Source organism: Erpetoichthys calabaricus, chromosome 8 (genome assembly GCF_900747795.2).
Source record: "Erpetoichthys calabaricus chromosome 8, fErpCal1.3, whole genome shotgun sequence".
In the NCBI taxonomy this organism is placed as follows: domain Eukaryota; kingdom Metazoa; phylum Chordata; class Cladistia; order Polypteriformes; family Polypteridae; genus Erpetoichthys; species Erpetoichthys calabaricus.
Window position 1 is genome coordinate 2,776,057 of NC_041401.2, and position 18,792 is coordinate 2,794,848.

At 47.0% G+C, this 18,792-nt stretch overlaps 1 protein-coding gene across 1 annotated transcript in view; it reads right to left on the reverse strand.

Moving 5' to 3' along the window:
- Positions 1 to 4,042: 4,042 nt before the first annotated feature.
- The window catches only part of LOC114656470 (transient receptor potential cation channel subfamily M member 2-like), a 57,678-nt gene continuing 42,928 nt past the window's right edge, over positions 4,043 to 18,792 (reverse strand). The window contains exons 24-32 of the mRNA XM_051930461.1: positions 15,746 to 15,827; positions 15,580 to 15,667; positions 15,329 to 15,477; positions 15,116 to 15,189; positions 10,088 to 10,174; positions 8,671 to 8,776; positions 5,085 to 5,216; positions 4,793 to 4,996; positions 4,043 to 4,168 (exon numbers count right to left, since the gene is read on the reverse strand). Coding sequence (XP_051786421.1) covers positions 4,043 to 4,168; positions 4,793 to 4,996; positions 5,085 to 5,216; positions 8,671 to 8,776; positions 10,088 to 10,174; positions 15,116 to 15,189; positions 15,329 to 15,477; positions 15,580 to 15,667; positions 15,746 to 15,827 — 1,048 coding nt within the window. The remainder of the gene's footprint in view (positions 4,169 to 4,792; positions 4,997 to 5,084; positions 5,217 to 8,670; positions 8,777 to 10,087; positions 10,175 to 15,115; positions 15,190 to 15,328; positions 15,478 to 15,579; positions 15,668 to 15,745; positions 15,828 to 18,792) is intronic.

The following is an 18,792-nucleotide window of genomic DNA, read 5'->3' on the forward strand; positions in this document are numbered from 1 at the left end:
GTACAGTAAACAAAAAAATAAATAAAAAAAATCATTTTGTACAATAAATAAATAAAATAATACAATAAATAAAAAATCATTTTGTACAATAAATAAAATAATACAATAAATAAAAAAATCATTTTGCGCAATAAATAAATTAATTTGGTACAATAAACAAAAATAATAACTCATTTTGCACAATAAACAAATAAAACAAATAAAAACATTTTGTACAATAAATAAATACAATAAATAAAAAATAATTTTGCGCAATAAAAAAATTTAATTTGTACAATAAACAAATAAAATAATACAATAAATAAAAACATTTCATTTTGCATAATAAACAAATAATGCAATAAATAAAAAATTAATTTTGCGCAATAAATAAAATTAATTTTGCACAATAAATAAAACAATAAATAAAAAATTCATTTTGCGCAATAAATAAAAAAATCATTTTGTGCAATAAACAAATAAAAAAATCATTTTGCACAATAAATAAAAAATTTTTTTTACAATAAACAAATACACAAAAACATTTCATTTAGCACAATAAACAAATGCAATAAATAAAAAATTCATTTTGTACAATAAGCAAAAAAGTAATGAATAAATAACTCATTTTGCACAATAAACAAAACAATAAATAAAAAAATAATTTTGCGCAATAAATAAAAAAATTAATTTTGTACAGTAAACAAAAAAATACTCATTTTGCACAATAAACAAAATAAGTAAAAAAAAATCATTTTGTACAATAAATAAATAAAATAATACAATAAATTAAAAAATCATTTTGTGCAATAAATAAATTAATTTTGTACAATAAACAAAAATAATAACTCATTTTGCACAATAAACAAAACAATAAATACAAAAAACATTTTGTACAATAAATAAATACAATAAATAAAAAATTATTTTGCGCAATAAAAAAATTAAATTTGTACAATAAATAAAATAATACAATAAATAAAAACATTTCATTTTGCACAATAAACAAATAATGCAATAAATAAAAAAATAATTTTGCACAATAAATAAAATTAATTTTGCACAATAAATAAAACAATAAATAAATAAATCATTTTGCGCAATAAATGAATCATTTTGCACAATAAACATAAATAATACAATAAATAAACTTTTCATTTAGCACAATAAACAAATGCAATAAATAAATAAATAAATAATTTTTGCACAATAAATAAATTATACAATAAATAAAAACATTTCATTTAGCACAATAAACAATAATGCAATAAATAAAATTAATTTTTCAAATACATAAATAAATAATACAATTAATAAATAAATAATACCCTAAATAAATAAATCATTTCATTTTGTACATTAAATAAGTGACGCCGTCTCATGTCGTTTGTTTAATCTCTTTGTTGTATTCTTTTTATGGATTTTGCTTCAGAGGGATTCACGTGTGGAGGAGAAAAATGAAATTAAAAACAAACCAAATCCCCTGGAAGGCCTTCTTCACCTGGGTGTCCCGCGTCATCGGCTGTCAGCAAAGGGCGAAGTTGCGATTCCATGGAAATGTGAAACTGGTCGGGAAAAGCGGTCATGGAGTCGTGTGATCCGCCATCATCAAGGCGACAAGATCAGCAGCCCCAGTCGTTCATTTTGAGTCCCCTCAGACCTGAAGTTACGTAGGGTGCTGCTGGATGGAGACCCCGTCACACGGCCCGAGTTTTCGTAATCTTGCTGAGTCTCGGTGGCTCTCCACTCATGTGATCAGACATCTCCAGCAACTCAGTCCAGCAGGTCTGTGACACAATTGCACAGGTCTGATTTGACGGTGGGCTCTGTGTGCACGAGACATCTGACAACCAATGAATGCCCACCTGGAAGTACAATGCGGTCAACACAACAACAAGGAATAAGGAGCAAACACAGCAGATTTGGACTCTCACAAACAGCAGAGAAGCTCGTCTGTCTGATGTCTCGTGTTGGAGGCCTTCACGTGGTCACCGTCTCCATCAGGCAGAGCGTTGACAGAAAAATATCAAAAATGTGGAACTGCGCTGGCGAGTCGTGTAACTTGACACACCCTGTGAGCTCCAGCTGTGCAATATGACATTCTCACGCCATCAGATCAGCAACTGAAATCAGCGAGGTTGACGTCCCCTCTGAGTGGACGTCGTGTCACCTGACATCAGCTTTAGTAACGGGAAGAAAAAAAAATCACTGCAAATTGAATTTTGGTAAAAGAGATTGGTTTTTAAAAACCTGCAAAACACACAAACCTGCGTTAAAAAAAAAAAATGAAGATCACAGGGTGGCACAACAGGAGCTCTGACTGGGGTCTGTGGTGTGGGGGGGGGAGGGGGCACCCTGTGTGGATGTTCTCCCTCAATCCAAAGACACACAAGTTAGGGGGATTGGTGACGCTAACTCTGACCCTGAGGGATGTGTGTGTCTGTGTGTGTCTCTGTGTGTGTTTGTATTCACCCCTCGATGGATGGCCACCAGGGTTTGACTGCTGGCTGAGGCTCCAAATTCCTCACAACTCTGTTCAGGGTTTCAAAATGGATGGAGGAAGATATGGAGACATCTGATGTGGATGCCACAGCCAGCGGGCAGCAGACCCCGGGGAAGACCCTGAGCTCGCTGGGAGGGTTATGTCTCCGATGTGGTCTGGGAACACCGGGGGGAGCCCACAGTTCTTAACAGTGAAGGTCACATTTCTCTTTAGTGGGCCTCACTGCTAAGACTGTTGCTCCCCATGACGTGAGCAGGTCTCAGAAGATGGATGGATGGATGAAGATCACCATTCTAAAATATTTCAAATCCCACATCAGAACCTGATCGAACCATCAGGGTTTTAACCAGGACACGCATTTAGGTGTCGACCAGCCGGCGAGCAGAAGATGGACGGGCTGCGAATGTGGCGGATTTTCATTTATGGGACGGGAAGCGTCGACGTGTGAGCCACAACTGGAAAATCCAGCAAATCCCAGAAATGGAAAACACCGGAAAAATGAGGGGGAAAAAAAACCAAAGCGTCAGCCAGCGGCGGAGCAGAAGAACGAAGGGCCGGGAGTCCAGCGGGCAGTCAGTCAGCTCCTCGATGAAATGAACGTTCAGACAAAGTGCAGCGACACGTGGAGCTCCTGCCAGACGTCATCCCGCACAGGCGCCTTGAGGTCACCTGCCCGGTGAGTGACGAGGGGGTCCTGAATGACGGTCCGCTCTCAGTGTTTCTGGGACTTTTCCACAAACGTTGTGACGCACAGAAATGAACGTCTCGTTCCCTTCCCCACGAGATGCTTCTGCGTGAACTCCAATATGTCGCCATTTTCCATCTCCTGTCCCGGTGACAATGCGGACAAAAAAAAAAGAAAAAAGACCCCCCACAGCTGCGTCAAAATAAAAGTCCTGCAAAGTCTGTGATTTGAGTCCTTTTGCGGGGGGAGGGGGAGGGGGAGGGGAGGGTCACTGTCACTAACATTCTTGTCCTTTCCATCTGCACTTCTGTCCTGGTGACACATGACGTGACATAAACTCCGTTCAGCCAAGAGACCAGGTGGCAACTGAACGACACCGCAGGCAGTTGACTTGCACTCAGTTGTGATTTTATTTTATTTTTTTGTTAAACAGGGTCCCTCAGGAGGCCCCCCAGCTCTTGAATTCTTCTTCTTCTCATCCTTTATGACATTTATGAAGCCCACTCTCAGAAAATGCTACAGAAACCGAAAAGCGAAGTGAAGCCAAAGCACAACTGGGAAAAGGAAGCGCAGGATTATTTGGGGGGCACACAAGTTGGCAGAACATCCACTCGTGGCCGCCAGTGACATTTCTATTGGTGGTCCGTCTGCCCACTGCACCCTAAAGACCAGCTGGACATCGAGGAGGCTTCTACGATTGCCACGTGGCCTCGGGGCTCCACCATCTGCTTCAGGGTGGTCAACATCAGAGGAGCACTCAGTGAGCGATGGGTGGCCTTACAATGACGAGGGCACAAGGGGGCGCCACTGGGGTCTGACCTGGGGCTTCTGATTCTTCCTCCAGACTTACGGAGCGTGCAGGGAGGTCCGGGTGGTCAGCAGTGGGCCTGCCACATCACTGCCACCTTCTGCAGGAGCTCTCTGTGGTTGGCAGTGAGTTTGGCCAGCTGGTCGGCGTCCTGCCAGGCGGCGGTGATCTCTGCTTTGGGGTCTGTTATGTCCTGCAAAAACAAAAAAAGAGGACCACATGATTATTTTTTATTGGGGGGACCCCGCTGCCAGTGGGCCACGTCAGCCTTTGTGGGTCCCGGCTGGTGGTCAGCATGGAGCGGCGCCTGTTGCTCTGGGCGCTGCTGAGTTTAATCTCCCACCACGCAGGTCATGTGGTGCCCCCTCACCAGCTGAGCACACAGCATGTAGGCCTATTCAGGTAATGTGACCCACCCTTCTGGGCAGAGATCCCCTGGTGGGGACACATTGTGTTGGCATGGACCACAGTATTGTACCAAGGTGGCCACTGGATGGGGGGGGGGGGGGCGCATCATGTTACACCCCCATAACAAAAAAAAAAGGCCCTCAATCCTCCCCCCCTCAGCAACCTCATAACAGACACCCCCAAATATAAAGACCACCTGGGTGGGAGCGTAGACAGTCGACAGGACCTTCTCCATGGGCGCTATAATGGGGTGTCAATGCTCAACATCTTTAACCAATCAGGAGCGGCGATGACACCCACACTGAATGTTACCATGTGGGGGCGCTCTAACGAGGCACATTAAAAAAATAAACGGGGTCTGCACCTGACAGACCAACAACCCGAGGTTCAAATGTGGCAAAAATGTCACATCCAGGCAGACCACAGCGGGGTGGTCACTTGGTGGCACTTCTGGCCAGACACTTACAAGCTTCTTGAGTTCGGCGAGCACCTCGTCGTCCTCCTCAAAGTGAAGGTTGATGGCGGTGGTCTCAATCCAGGCCTCGTCCGTGTTTCTGGTGTCGTCCACGTAGCCCTTGTAGACCTGCGAGAGGGGAGTCGGGTGAGAGGAGGGTCACGCCAAGGGGAGCAGACCCCCACAGTCACTGTGCAGATCATGGACTGGGTGGGCTGGCACACTTCCTGCAATGGGACAAACCTACAAACGTAAGGAAAGAGCGAGAGCATCGAACCTCCCTGCCGTGACTCAGCATCTTTGTGATCTTCTTTTGGAGAAACGAGCCGAGGATCCCCTTGAGCCTCGCGGGTAAGACTTCACCCGGCTGCAGCGGGCCCTGCCGAGACACAAGAGAAGGACAATGACAGCCGTCAGGACCACCACACACTGGCAGCATTTTTGTGCCCTCCTATGCTAGCTGGCATCATGAGACTGTTGAAGGACACCCAGGCACACAATGGGCAATGCCAGGATGGATCCAGGATTGGTAGACAGGACCAACATGGCCCAAGCTGGCATGGCCCTGCAGCATCGCCCTGTCTGTGTCTCAATACTACTGGCCAGCAAACGTGGATGACGTCTGGTCAGGATGGACCCTCAGATCTCATGGACGGCCTACGAGTACAGAAAGTGACAGGCCACTGAATGGGTGGTGTGGCCCCCAAGTGGCAGCGGGTCACCCTCTGTGGGAGGTTCATCCTTCAGATCTGTAGCCGGGTGGTCACCATGACTGACGCCAGGTTACGACTCCTATGGACGCCTTTGTCCGGGCTGCTGCCTCTTTACCATGTGGTGTGCCTGGCTCAGTAAGATGGTGGGCACTGAAGGAGTGGGTGGTGCCACGTGTGACCTGGGGACAGCCACTGAAGGGAAGTCCAGCCACAAATCTGGGCATTCAGTAGTGGAGGGAGGATGTCACATTTATGGGATGTCAGCCATTAGGTGGCATCAGGACTCACTGGCAGACCCGCTGCGTACGTAACGTGTGCTGCTTTTGAACACTAAGGAGGCACCAAACACACAAGGTGGGTCACTGATTGGTCATTGAACCCCACGCAGGAACACAGCCATCGTGTCGCAGGTGTGAGTCGGCATCAGTTCAGTTTCTTTTTGTATGGTGCCCATCACTGACTTCAGGCTCAGGGTGATGCTACAAGTTCACGGGCAGATGCCAATGCAAGCTTTACAAATTACTGACCATGTAATGGGTACGCGTAAAGAAGTGACAAGAAATAAATGGAGCCCACCAACCTGGGGGTCCGCAGCCGGCCAGAATAGAGAAAGTCAGACATGGTCAGAGTCCTCCAGACCTCGGCCAGATGGTCACCATGTGCTGGCTATTCTACTTCATCGGGGCTCGGTGTGTGACACTTTGGACACTCGATAAAGTATTGTGTACCCATTTGACTTCTACAACCCTACTCACATTTGGACATTTAGTGACTCTGTTTTGGACACTTGGTGCCACCTAAACCCAATGTGTGTGTCACACACTGCTGTTTAGATGTAGTGACACAGCCCACTTGGTCAGCATTTACCGTATTTTACACACATTGTGTGACTCTGAGGGTTTTATTGATTTCCTTTTTGTGTCACTTTGTGACATTTACTATTTGTGAACACTTGGTGACATCAATCAGATCCTGGGTGCTGCTTACTGCTCTTTGAACACCACGCAGACTTTGAGCCATCGAGCCACACTGACTGTATTTTAGACCCGAGATGGCATCGGGGCACAGTGTGTTACTTTGGACACTAGGTGGCAACACAACATATTTTTATTTCTACAGACACTAGGTGGCCTCAGAGCCCACTTTGTTACATTTACTGTTTTTGAAGCCTGGGTGGCATCAGTGTGTGTCATTTACTGCGGTGACAGAGCCATTGAGCCACGTTGACTGTTTGTATTCCCTCTTGGACTCTAAACGTGACAGAGACTGGCAGGTGACATTTACTGTGTTTTAGACAGAAGGCGGCATCTGAGCCCACTGTATAAAATGAGGTCTTTTGTTTTTAATGGTAGGTGGCATCAAAGCCCACCTTGTTACATTCACTGTTTTTGAAGCCTGGGTGGCATCAGTCACACACTGTGTGTCATTTATTGTGGTGACAGAGTCATTTAGCCACTTTGACTGTATTTTAGACCTCAGATGGCATTAGGGTGCAGTGTGTGACACTTTGGACACTAGGTGGCAGCACAACATATTTATATTCTTTAGACACTAGGTGGCATCAGAGGTCACTGTGTGACTTTTACTAGTTTTAAACACTCGCTGGCACTGATCACATGATGTGTGTGACTTACCGTTCAATGTACACTACGGGGCATCAGAGCTTGTCTCTGCATTTATTGTAATTTAGATGAGATGGCACCAGGGCTCAGTGAGTGACACTTTGGATGCTAGGGGACATCACAAAGTGCCGTGCAATGTTTCTGATCCTTTTTGGACCCTCTGTGATAACAGGCCATGGTGTGACATTTACTGTAGTTTAGATAGTGGATGTCACCACAACCCAATGTGTGCCGCATACTGTTCTTTAGATGCAGTGACACAGCCATTTACTGCAGTCTAGATGTGACATGGCATCGGTGCTCCGTGTGTGACACCTTCTGTGCGGTGGATGTTGGGTAACGTGTTTTCACTTTTGGACACCAGGTGGCAGCACAGATCCCATGTATAACATTTCGAGTGCTGAGTCAGCAAGTGTCACCAAGTGTGTGGCACTTCATATGCTTTGGACATTCCATAGGTGGCATCAGAATCTACCGAGTGACATGTTCCATCTCTTAGATAGATAGATAGATAGATAGATACTTTATTAATCCCAATCACAAGGACCCTGCTGTGAGTTAGTTAGAGAGCAAAGGTTTTAATCTTCTTTTTAAGCATTTTTGTGACGTCCCCTAGCATCCAAAGTGTCACACACTGAGCCCTGGTGCCATCTCATCAAATTTACAATAAATGCTGACAGGCTCTGATGCCACGTAGCTTCAGTCTGGTTGCTGTGATGCCAGGTGTTCGTAACGTTGTGCATGTGCCTGTGTGTGACGTCATGGCGGTCATCGCCCTGTGCCTGTCATTCCCACCTCGTGGCCAGTGTCCCTAAATGGCCCTTTTGTGTTTGTCGCCCCCACCTGGCCGGACTGCTCCACGCATTTCACCCATGAAGCCCCTCAGCCCGGCTCCAGCCACAATGAAGAGCTCAAAATGGCCGCCCGCGAGTTTTGGACACTGGGAGGCGCCAGAGAGCTGCTGTTGGTGTCGTCGTCATTGCGTTTTTTTGATTTATTTTGTTCTTTTTTCTTCACAGGTTTTATTTCACTCTTGTTAGGATTTTTCTCATCTGCCTTTGCTGTTGGTTTGGTGCTCCCTGCTAGTTTTAATGATGTGGATTATGACTTATTATACCCGTTTAGATGTCACTTGGTGGCACTTGGGCACTCGGGTGCCCTCATTTTTTCAGCATTTTGACTTTGGGGGGACTCCTTTGCCCCCCCCCTTAATTACATTTGACTTTTCTGGCATTGATCTCTGCCAGTCTGACCCCCCTGCACACACCCCCCCTTTTGGCTTCTTTCATCTTCCAGTCCCTTCTGATTTCTCCCAGTAACACCTGAGGGGGTCCAGAAGCCCTCACGAGATTGGAGTCGTATCATTATGGTCCGGTTACTGGGGGGGCCTGATGTGGAGAGGTTTGCAGCAGGGTGGTGCCAGTCAGTGTGTGATAAGGTGGGACCCGTCGTGCCCGTTGTGAAAGGCGCTATATCAGAACAGAAATGTGCTACTCACCCCCGGGAAGGCCCACTGCTGGCACTCCTTGCGCTTTACTGAGAAGAACCGCAGCACCTTCTTAGCGGCTTTCACGCAAACCGAGCCGTCCGAGTTCCTCTTCCAGCTAAAAGTGAACCACAGAAAGACAAACAAAATGAGACCGGAGAGCAGAGATGGACGTCTTTAGAGGGTCCAGATCCAAGTACCACCATGTGGGACGTGAAATCAGGCGGCTTCAGCATCACCTGCCGGACTACAAGGGGGTCCGCTCGTTGTCTTTACTGGACTGGACGATGGCGCAAATCGAGCCTGCTGCCTGTCTCTCTTCAGGCTGTTTTCATGTCTGCTCATTTTTCTTCATCAAACTTGGATTCCTCCCCCCAAATCCCAATTGATTGGCACCTGCCCACTGGTCTGGCATGCACGGGCGTGTTATTATGAAGAAGTGATACAGATGTGGAGGAAAAGGGGTGTGGGGCTTCCAAAAAAGACCCATAAAACAGGCCGGGACCTTCACTGGCCTTCCTAGAGATGGCCGGCCAGAAACTCCACAGGCAGGCTTTGGCCTAAAATGAGGCTCTGATTTTTTTAAAAAAATGTCCATCAGAATAAATGACACTGAAGGGAGAGGAGCCTTCAAACCCCTGGCCTGCCACAAGATGTTCTATTCAGGCCACTGTGATTTTCCAAGAAATCTCCTTGCAGTGAATCCTTTTAAATGAAGAGCCCAGGAGTGCAGACACTGAACCGGGATAAGGCGAGGAACTCGGTTAAGGCGGACGTCTGGACTCTCAAATAAACCACTTATGGTGTTCTCTCCTGGCAAAATGCTCTGACGTCATTAAATCAAAGAGTTAAATGTCCTGGTGGACCCCAAAAACAAGCATGGGGGGGCTGCGTCTCCAGAGTTCAGCACTGTGCGCTCAACGTAAATTTAGCGATTTCTGAAATTATTTAAATGAGGAGAAGGCATCACGCCATCGCCCGAGCGTTTCTCTCAGGAAACGTACATTTGTGGAGGCTTCCACCATTTGCTATCCATGGCTGCTGGATGCGCGTGTGAAGTAAAGCCTGGAAGGAGTTCAGGAAGAACAACTTCAGGATGTCAAGAAGGCCATTTGTAAAGATCTGCTGTAAGTTGAGAGATGTGACGAGCCCGGACCCAGTGATCGTGTGGGCACCTTGGCCACAGACACACGCAGTGGACACGCAATCCGTAACTGCAACCTGGCCGCATAACACGATCCGAAATCTACGTGTGTTCACCCAGTTTCTCAAAGACCAACATCCTGATTTTTTCAACATGGCATTTTAGAAACCGAAGTCGAATGAGCGGATTATTAAAATGCATGTAAACACATTCACTGTGAGCACCTCACCATGTCCAAACATGAGAAGATGGCACATGGTAAGGCCGAGCGGCGGCACCTCTCACCAGGTGAGGATCAGGTCCATGGAGTAGTTGGGTCCCAGATGATGGAGTTTCCCTCTTCCGCTCAGGCCCGTCCTTCCCATGGGATTCCTGATAAGTCAAAGAAAAGGGAAAAAAAAGTGTTTAAAAAGGGGCGTGGCCTAAGTGAGAGAATTAATGTGGGCGGAGCAGGATCTAAGGGAATGATACCTAGGAGGGCGGGGCCAAATGGAAAATGCATCTGGGAGTGGAGGTATAGGAAAAACACACATAGGGGGCGGGGTCATGATACAACACAAGAAGAGGGCGGGGCCACAGGGGGCCAACTGGAGGGCAGGGCACAGGAGCGGGCAGTGGTAGATGCAGTAGACAGAACTTCTCATACCTTATAAAGCATAAGAAGTTCATTCAAAAAGGACCTGAGCAAAAATCAGAGTTGGGCAGCAGCTAAGAAGTCGACCATCGACCGCATCCTGGCATTGAGGGGGTCTCATGAAGCACAAACGCAAATATCAGCAGAGTTTCTTTGCAACCTTGGTCAATTTTCATAAAGCGTTCGACTCAGTTGATTGATTTGCCCTGTGGGACGTGCTGAGGGTTTGCGGGATCCTCTCGAGATTGCTGGATATCATGGCCGGCCTGTACACTGGAACTGTGAGTGCTCTGTGGAGTGGTGGCAGACCCTCTGCGTTTTTTTCCCAGTTGATTCTGGGGGTCTATCACTGGTGTGTTCTGCTCCTACTCTGTTCAATGCTGGAATCATGGACTGGGTGTTGGGCAAGGTCGTGGGGTCCAGCGGCTGTGGGTCATCTGTTGGTGAAGTGAGATTCACTGATCTTGACTTTGCTGACGATGCTGTGATCTTTGCAGAGTCAATGGAGGCTCTGATGGGGGGTCTCGAGAGACTGAGTGAGGATTCTGAGTGTCTGGGCTTGCGAGGGTCCTGATAAAAACCAAAGATCCAGGCCTTTAATGACCTCTTGGGGACGGCCATCAGCAGTGTGTCTGTCTGCGGAGAGAGTGACAACCTCGTCATTGAGAGGTTTACTGACCTCAGTGGTGACATTCATGACTCTGGTGAGTCTTCCTATGAAGTCAGTAGATAGATTGGGAGAGCAAGGGGCATCATGAGGTCACCATAAAGGGGTGTGTGATGCTCCTGATATCTCAGCAAAAGGACGAAGGTCCAAGTCTTTAGAGTCCTGGTGCTCCCTGTTTGTGAGCCATGGCCGCTACCCAGTGACCTGAGACGAGGACTGGACTCCTTCATGTGTGTCTCTTTAGAGGGTCCTGGGGTCCCACTGGTTTGACTTTGTGTTGCTCACGGGGTCCCAAATGAGGCACATGACCTGCATTGTGAGGGGGGTGTCAGTTACGACACTATGGACATGTGGTGCGATTACCCGAGGGTGATCCTCATTGTTGAGGACCTGAGTGGCTGGACCAGGCCGAGGGGATGCCCATGTAACATCTGGTTGCAGCAGATAGAGGGTCATTTCCGGAGGGGGGGACTGGTTTACGTGTTTACCTGGGGGGGGGGGGGTCGCCATCCAGGATCCTGAGCTGTTTCGTCGTGTGGTGGGTGCAGCAACACACTCTACCAGTGCAGGCTCCCCGACCTGACCTGACCTGACCTGCAGCACCTAAATAATTCCAATATAAGGCAAAAGTACGGAAAATAATGACATCGACGGGATGTGGGGTTCAAGAGGAAGACTTCCTAGAATTTACGTTTACTTATCCAAAGTGACTCCCAGTATTTGAGATACAATCAGCTCCATTTCTTTTGTTTTCCAATCGGAGGACAGGTTGATGAAGTGACTTGCTCAGGGTCACTTAGTGTCAGCCTCAGGTTGGCAGCCTCACCCACTGTGCCACACTGCAATGAGGACTGGAACGGCGAGGCCAATTCATTGGTTGTTGCTCTTCACTGAAGACGTTTGGGTTTGAGATGAAAAGATGAATATGAGATGAGAGTTCAGAACTTCAGCTTTTATTTCCTGCGATCGACATCACGATGTGTTGAACGTTACACAAGATTGCATCTTTTGGAGTTCAGGAACAGGTAATCGTAAGACTTGGTTGAATTGCTTGTAACGCCAGCGTCACCCAGCCTGTGACTCTCGACATCTCCAAATGGTGGCCTTTTCTTCTTTTGTTCTGTCTTCCCAGTCCGGTCCTGCTGTTTGTTTCTCTTCAGGGTCCTCTTTGTGTCCAATTGAGTTATGGTCTGGGGATTGACTTGTCCAGTCTAAAACCTGATGAGGTCCTTAGTTGAGTTGGCCGTGTGGTTGGCATCCTAGTCTGGCTTCGTGATGGAAGTTCCTCCCGATGTTATGACTGCAAAGCAGCCATTATGTGAAAAGTGACGAAGAGAGAAACGTACAAGCACAAGGCAAATGGGTCAACACCAGAAAGATCAGAAAAAGTCGCGCGACGAGCAAAAAGGAACGACACAGAAAGTGATAGCCAAGGGCGGCAGAAACGAGACTTTAACATTCACCACGAATCTTCTGTACGGCGATGCAATATGGGCTTTATTTGCAGCTCTGATAGAGAAGGATCACCGCCACCTTTAAATCCATAAAGACGAAATCAGGAACATACCTGTGACAACTACGTGTGCCCACATGACGGGTGCCCAGAATAACGCTGAATATACACGACTCTAAGTGACGGTCAAAATGGCACCAAAGAAAAACAACGATTCCAAATATCAACATAAAATATCTGAATAACTACCAGAAGTTAGAAGGTTTGATGAGCTGGGATGCGTTTCCCTGTAAATTGGCAGACAGAATGGTTCTGTAGACGTTTGATGTCATTCTTCTGCTGCCATCGTGAGTTTCATTAGAACATCAGAACGATTTAGACGAGAACAGGCCATCTGAACCCAACAAAGCTCACCAGTCCCATCCACTTAACTCTTCCGAATGACATCAAGTCGAGTTTTGAGGGTCCCTGAAGTCCTCCTGTCCACCACACTACTTGGTCACTTGCTCCAGGCGACTGTGGTCCTCAGTGTGAAGAAAAACCTCCTAATGTTTGTGTGAAACTCACACAGAACATCCTGTTCCAGAACCAGCCATCCTAACCCAAGCCATGATTCTAACTCCACCGTGCTTGATGGACAAGCTCATATGTTTGGGGACATAAGCAGATCTCGTGTCCCTCCTCACTTTGGACTTCCCATCACTTTGGCAGACGTTCATCTTGGTCTCCTCAGTCCATAAAACTTGTGGCTCGTCCAATCTGGCTTTCTGATTCTTACTACTCTTGTGACATGGCCTCTATAGTTCTGATCTTGAAGTCTTTGAGCACCTTCACTCCTGCCCTGTCACTGTCCCCTGTTTTTGGGCTTTTCTTCACAGCTGTCTCCATGTTTCTGTCTTCAGCTGCTGCTGTTTCCATTGGCCGACTTGGCTGATGTCAGTTATTCAGGACTCCAGTGGTTTCTTCCTTTTTCAGAACATTCCAGATTGTTGGTCCATCGGCTTGTGCAGTTCATCAGACTGATTCTCCGTCGTTTCTCAGCTTTTTGCCCATAGACAGCTCTGTGGTCCTCATGTCGGTTTGTCCCTTTTAACAACACGTGAACTTGTCACCGGTCAAAGAATTGAGAAGTCGCAGTCAGTGGGTTTAAACAGGACACCCCTGGTCCTAGACTAAGACACTGTGGACAGGAGTCTGCTACAAAAGGTGACATCTTCTGGATTGTTGAACACGTCGAGATGTTTATCAGCTGATCAAACCCAAACTGTACAACAAAAACATTTTTTTTGCTGTTCCAATATTTTTGAAGAGGGGGTCTGTACACTCCAGGGAGCCCCTGCACATGCTGTATAGCGCCGTCCATGAGGCAGAATGCTAAGTGCAGTTTGCATCTCAACGTTCCAAGACATGGCACTGGAGGAAGACCAGAGAACATCCTGAGCACTGTGGATTTTCAGAGGTGAGGAAAGAGTGAAGGAGCAAAGGGAGAGGAGATAGGACGCTGTGAGGGGTTAGGGCTCGTTTATACTTCACACACACATCATGGCTGCCATGCGTTCCCAGCGTTCATTTGATGCGTCCTCTGAGCAGGTCCTCAGAAATGAACACGACGCGTGCGTGAGTTGCAGTCCCAGCAAAAAGTCGGGCTGTTCCAGGCAATTCACAACTCAACGAAGCCGAACCTGTTGTCACCGTGATGACATCACACACTGCCACCTGCTGGATTCCTCCAGATTTATGTAACATACGCACACAAGTATAAACAGGACAACGCTTAGCAGGAGCGTCCACTGGAGCAGGCGTCACGTCACGTGTGAAGTACAAGCCTGGCCTTAGGCGCGGGTCAACGGTAAATTTCACACAAATCATAAAAATGACTATGAACAGGTTGAGAGCACCAAACTGGTGCTTTACCTTCTCCACTTGACGATATTGTCACACGTGTCACACATCTCCACACGACTCACCTGTATGTTTGAGCAGAGCCAGCAGCAGCAGACCTGGAGAGATAAAGGTTCACGTGTTATAAAACAAAGAAGGGAGAGAAAGGGCACTTCATTCACAGCCACCACCTGTTTCTTTCTTTCTTTTTTTTTATTTTTATTGATTTTTAGTTAGAAACAGATAATAATAATAATAATAATAATAATAATAATTCATTACATTTATATAGCACTTTTCTCAGTACTCAAAGCGCTCTGCACACAGGGAGGAACCAGGAAGCAAACCCACAATCTTCCACCGTCTCCTTACTGCAAAGATGACATTCCATACAGTCACGACAAATTTATTTATTTATTAACATTTTATTGAATTTATTTACTGCGGTGGGTTGGCACCCTGCCCGGGATTGGTTCCTGCCTTGTGCCCTGTGTTGGCTGGGATTGGCTCCAGCAGACCCCCCATGACCCTGTGTTTGGATTCAGCGGGTTGGAAAATGGATGGATGGATGAATTTATTTAAAATCAAAAACCATTCCATACAAAGCTAGGTTCGAATCAAGACAAATGTAACAAATCAAAGCCTAATTCTGCACATTTTGCCTGTTTCTTCACTTACTGGCCGTTTGGTTCTTCGGTCGCAGGTCCTGTCTGGGCGTTGTATACCAGGGGCTTGTAGGCACTGAAGTCGACCTGCAGGAAGCAGCGCAGACACGTCAGCTTAAGAGGCCACCATACCATGCGGCCCTACACCTGGCTGCGGATCAATATCTATAGGGCACCACGTCAGTCAGCCCCGCCACCAACAGGTATGCCAGGTAAGTAACTATACCTCCCAGGGCACCCTCTCATCTGGCACAGGAAAACGCTTGACACTTGAGCCCGGGTACAGCAGCTGTCTGGCATTCACATGATGGTGACGCTCGGGGACCACCTTCTTGTCGAGGGTCTCTTTCTGCTCCACCTCCTTTCTCTTCCCACCTGCTCAGTAATTGAGAATCACAAAGATGGGTGGCAGAAAAAAACAAAACAAATGGGAGGTGCAAATCAGGGGGCACCCAAAAGAAAAGACCAACAACTCACAGCATGCCAGCTCCCCCTGGCAGGAGCCGAAGCCTTTGGCCGCCAAGGCGTTCACAATCCAGCCTAACGCCTCAGTAGACATTGACACCTGCAAGAGAAGCATAGCGCCAGTGTCAGCGCCACCCAGAGGCCAACATGCCACACCATTTATCTGCCCAAATCTCACCTGCTCCTCCAAGTGAGCCAGACGCTTCTCAATGACCTGCCTGCCATTGTCACCTTCCACTAGTTTGACCAAAATGCCAACCCTGCAAGAATGAGCCAATGTGGTCAAGAGCGAGTGCGGGCATCCCAACATCCCATTTTAACTAAAGAACTGCCCGTCATTAGGGTCTCTCCTAATTCTCATTGTGCCCTCTTGATTAATTATTTCAGATAGACGGCTGCTCCCCACCCCATCTTAATGTTGGTTCCTGTGAGGGTCCTTCATTATGCCCCCTTCAGCTGTCACTGGTGCCCCCACAAGATGAATTATTTCAAATGGAACCCCTTCCAATCTCATAGGTGGTCCCTGAAATAAAACCTGCCCAAATCTTCCTGCTCCTCCCCTATTTACTACACATTGGGGTCTCCTTGTCTACCCCCTTAGTACTGGGCAAGCCCCACTAAGAATGATTTACATTGAACTCCGCCCCCCATTTGCTGATTGGGGTCCCCCCCATTACTGCACACTCCCCACCCCACCTCTCAATACACATTGAGGTGTTCAGTTATTTCATCTTCCTTTTGGGGTCTCTCAGTCAATTCCCCCTTTTACATTCTGTTTGGTGGTCTTTCCAGTTGTCCCCATTCCTTACGTCACACTGATCTCTGCTCTGTCGTTCATGAGGATCAAACCCCATGTCACCATTACTGTACACTGGGGTCTTTCCATCTGCCCCATAATTTCTCACTGGGGATCCCCCCAGATTGATCATTTCCAACTTAACTTTGTCCCCTCCTGGTCTTTTCCATCCAGTCACATTACTGTCCTTTGGGGTCTCTTCGTCTACACCCCAACAGCATTAATTCATTTACATTTACAGCTCACAAGGTTTTCTTCTCTCCAATTTCTGTTTGGGGTCTTTCCATCTACTCTTATTAATCCCATACCCAAACCCCCGATTTCCCAGCACTTCTGCATCACCTCCCTCCATCTGTGGCTCATCAATCCTATTTCTATATATAGGGTGAGCCAAACCGAAGTACCCCATTTCTCAAGGTCATTGTGTGAGGTGGGTTGGGGAGTGTGGGGGGGTCCTTTGATAGGCGATCCCTTGTAGTTTTCAGTCGGCCACATCCCTTGGTCCGGTGCGCACTGTGCTTTCGCTGTTCTTCAAAAAACGACAAATCCATCATCACTACACAAGGCGCCTTCCAAACGCACTTCAGCATTCCTCCTAACGGTGACGACGTCCCAAATCAGAAAAAATTTTTAAATTTAGACAGACGGGTACAACATTGAACAGAAAATCTCCAGGCTGTCCTCGGACTGAAAACAGCCCAGCTATAAGGGCATCCATTTTGCAGTCTGCTAGACGTTCAGCGCACTTCGGCATTTCCAACACGTCTTTGATTTTCCATGAGAACCTTCATTTCCATCCATACAACTCACTGGGAGAGACTGGCAGAGCCGTAGAGAGTTGTGCGCCAACATTCTGCAGAGATGCCATCGTCATGTGACGTCAGCCATGAGGCCCATTTCCATTTGAATGGTTGTGTAAATAAGTGAAACTTTCACTATTGGGCTGAAACCAACCCTGGTGAACTTCATCAGAGACCTCCACATGGTGAGCACACGTGTTAAAGTTTGGGGCGCCATTGCAGAATTTGCCATTGTAGGCTCTTACTTTATTGAGAAACGGGGAGCGACGGTCACCGTCACTTCAGAACGTCACATTGAAATGCTAAAGAACTTTTTGTGGCCCCAACTGGAAGTAATGGATGTGGTGGAGGCCTGGTGTCAACAGGATGGAGTGACAGCTCACGCGGCCTGCGCGGAGATCCATGCAAGTTTTGTGAGAGATGTTTCCGGGGAAGCTGATCTCCTTGCACGGCGATGTCGGGGGGTCTTCACGTTCGTCTGATCTCACTCCGTGATACACAGTTGAAGGGATACACACACCGACCTCAAAACCTTGAAGGACGCTGTTCACCTTGAAATGGCCGAATGAGTCATGCGAGTGTTCAGAAATCGTCTCAAAGAGCGTACTGCTAATGATGGCCACCACCTTGAAGACCTCATTTTTAAAACACCACAAAAAACATCTACTTTGTATTCCCTTTCTTGTGTCGTAATGAAATTGATTTTATCTCGTAGCGTTTTTGTAGACTAAATGTTTGAAATGTGGTGGTAATTCTTATTGGCTCACCCTGTATAAGGGATAGAAGGACCCCCGAATTATTTTTATTCCGATTCAGCTCTGAAAGCAGCCCATGATGGTCACTTCCACCAGACCACTGCACTTTGGGCTTGTTTCAGCCACCCAATAACTTCCAATATGAAGCATTTGGACTTCTTCGAGATCGACAGTCTTCCAACAAACATTCAGCTCCTGATACTTTCCATCAAATGTTCTTCACTGTCTGGAGCTGAGACAGAACACGTGAAGTTCAACGTTACAACTGAGATGACTCAACTCTGTGAAGATCAAGAATGTTTGAGGCTGCTGACCTCACCGCTGCGGTTTAACGTCTTCTCAATGAGGTCGAAAACAGGGACCTGAAGGTCCTTCACAAGCTCCTGGCACCACACATCCTCCACCCTTGTGGGCTTTTCTAGGGACCTTCAGAAATTCCAAGGCTTTATCAAGCAGGGCGAGTTGAGTTAGTTTGTTTAGCTTTGGACAGCGGCTGGCCCTTGGATATGCTGCTTAGGGTCAGGCTTGGGGCCTCACACATATCCCACCGACTGGCGAGCTTTGTTGGGATGAATGGTGTTCTAATGTTCTTCTCTGTCTATTATTCTTCTAAATTGAAGCACGAGCACGAACTCTAGCTATGCCGCTGTGTCTCTGACTGGCCTAAGAGAGAGTTTATTATTTCTGTGCTAGTTGGTGAATCTCCTGAATGGGCATCTTTATGCCAATCAACATCCTAGCAACCAGAATCTGGATAATTGTCTTCCATTTTTGACTACGAGTCTTGGATTTCTCACCATCTGCTGGTCCTTTCGCTTCCAACAATCCTCCACACCCACCCCAGGACAGTGGAGTCTCCGCCCCCAACTCACAC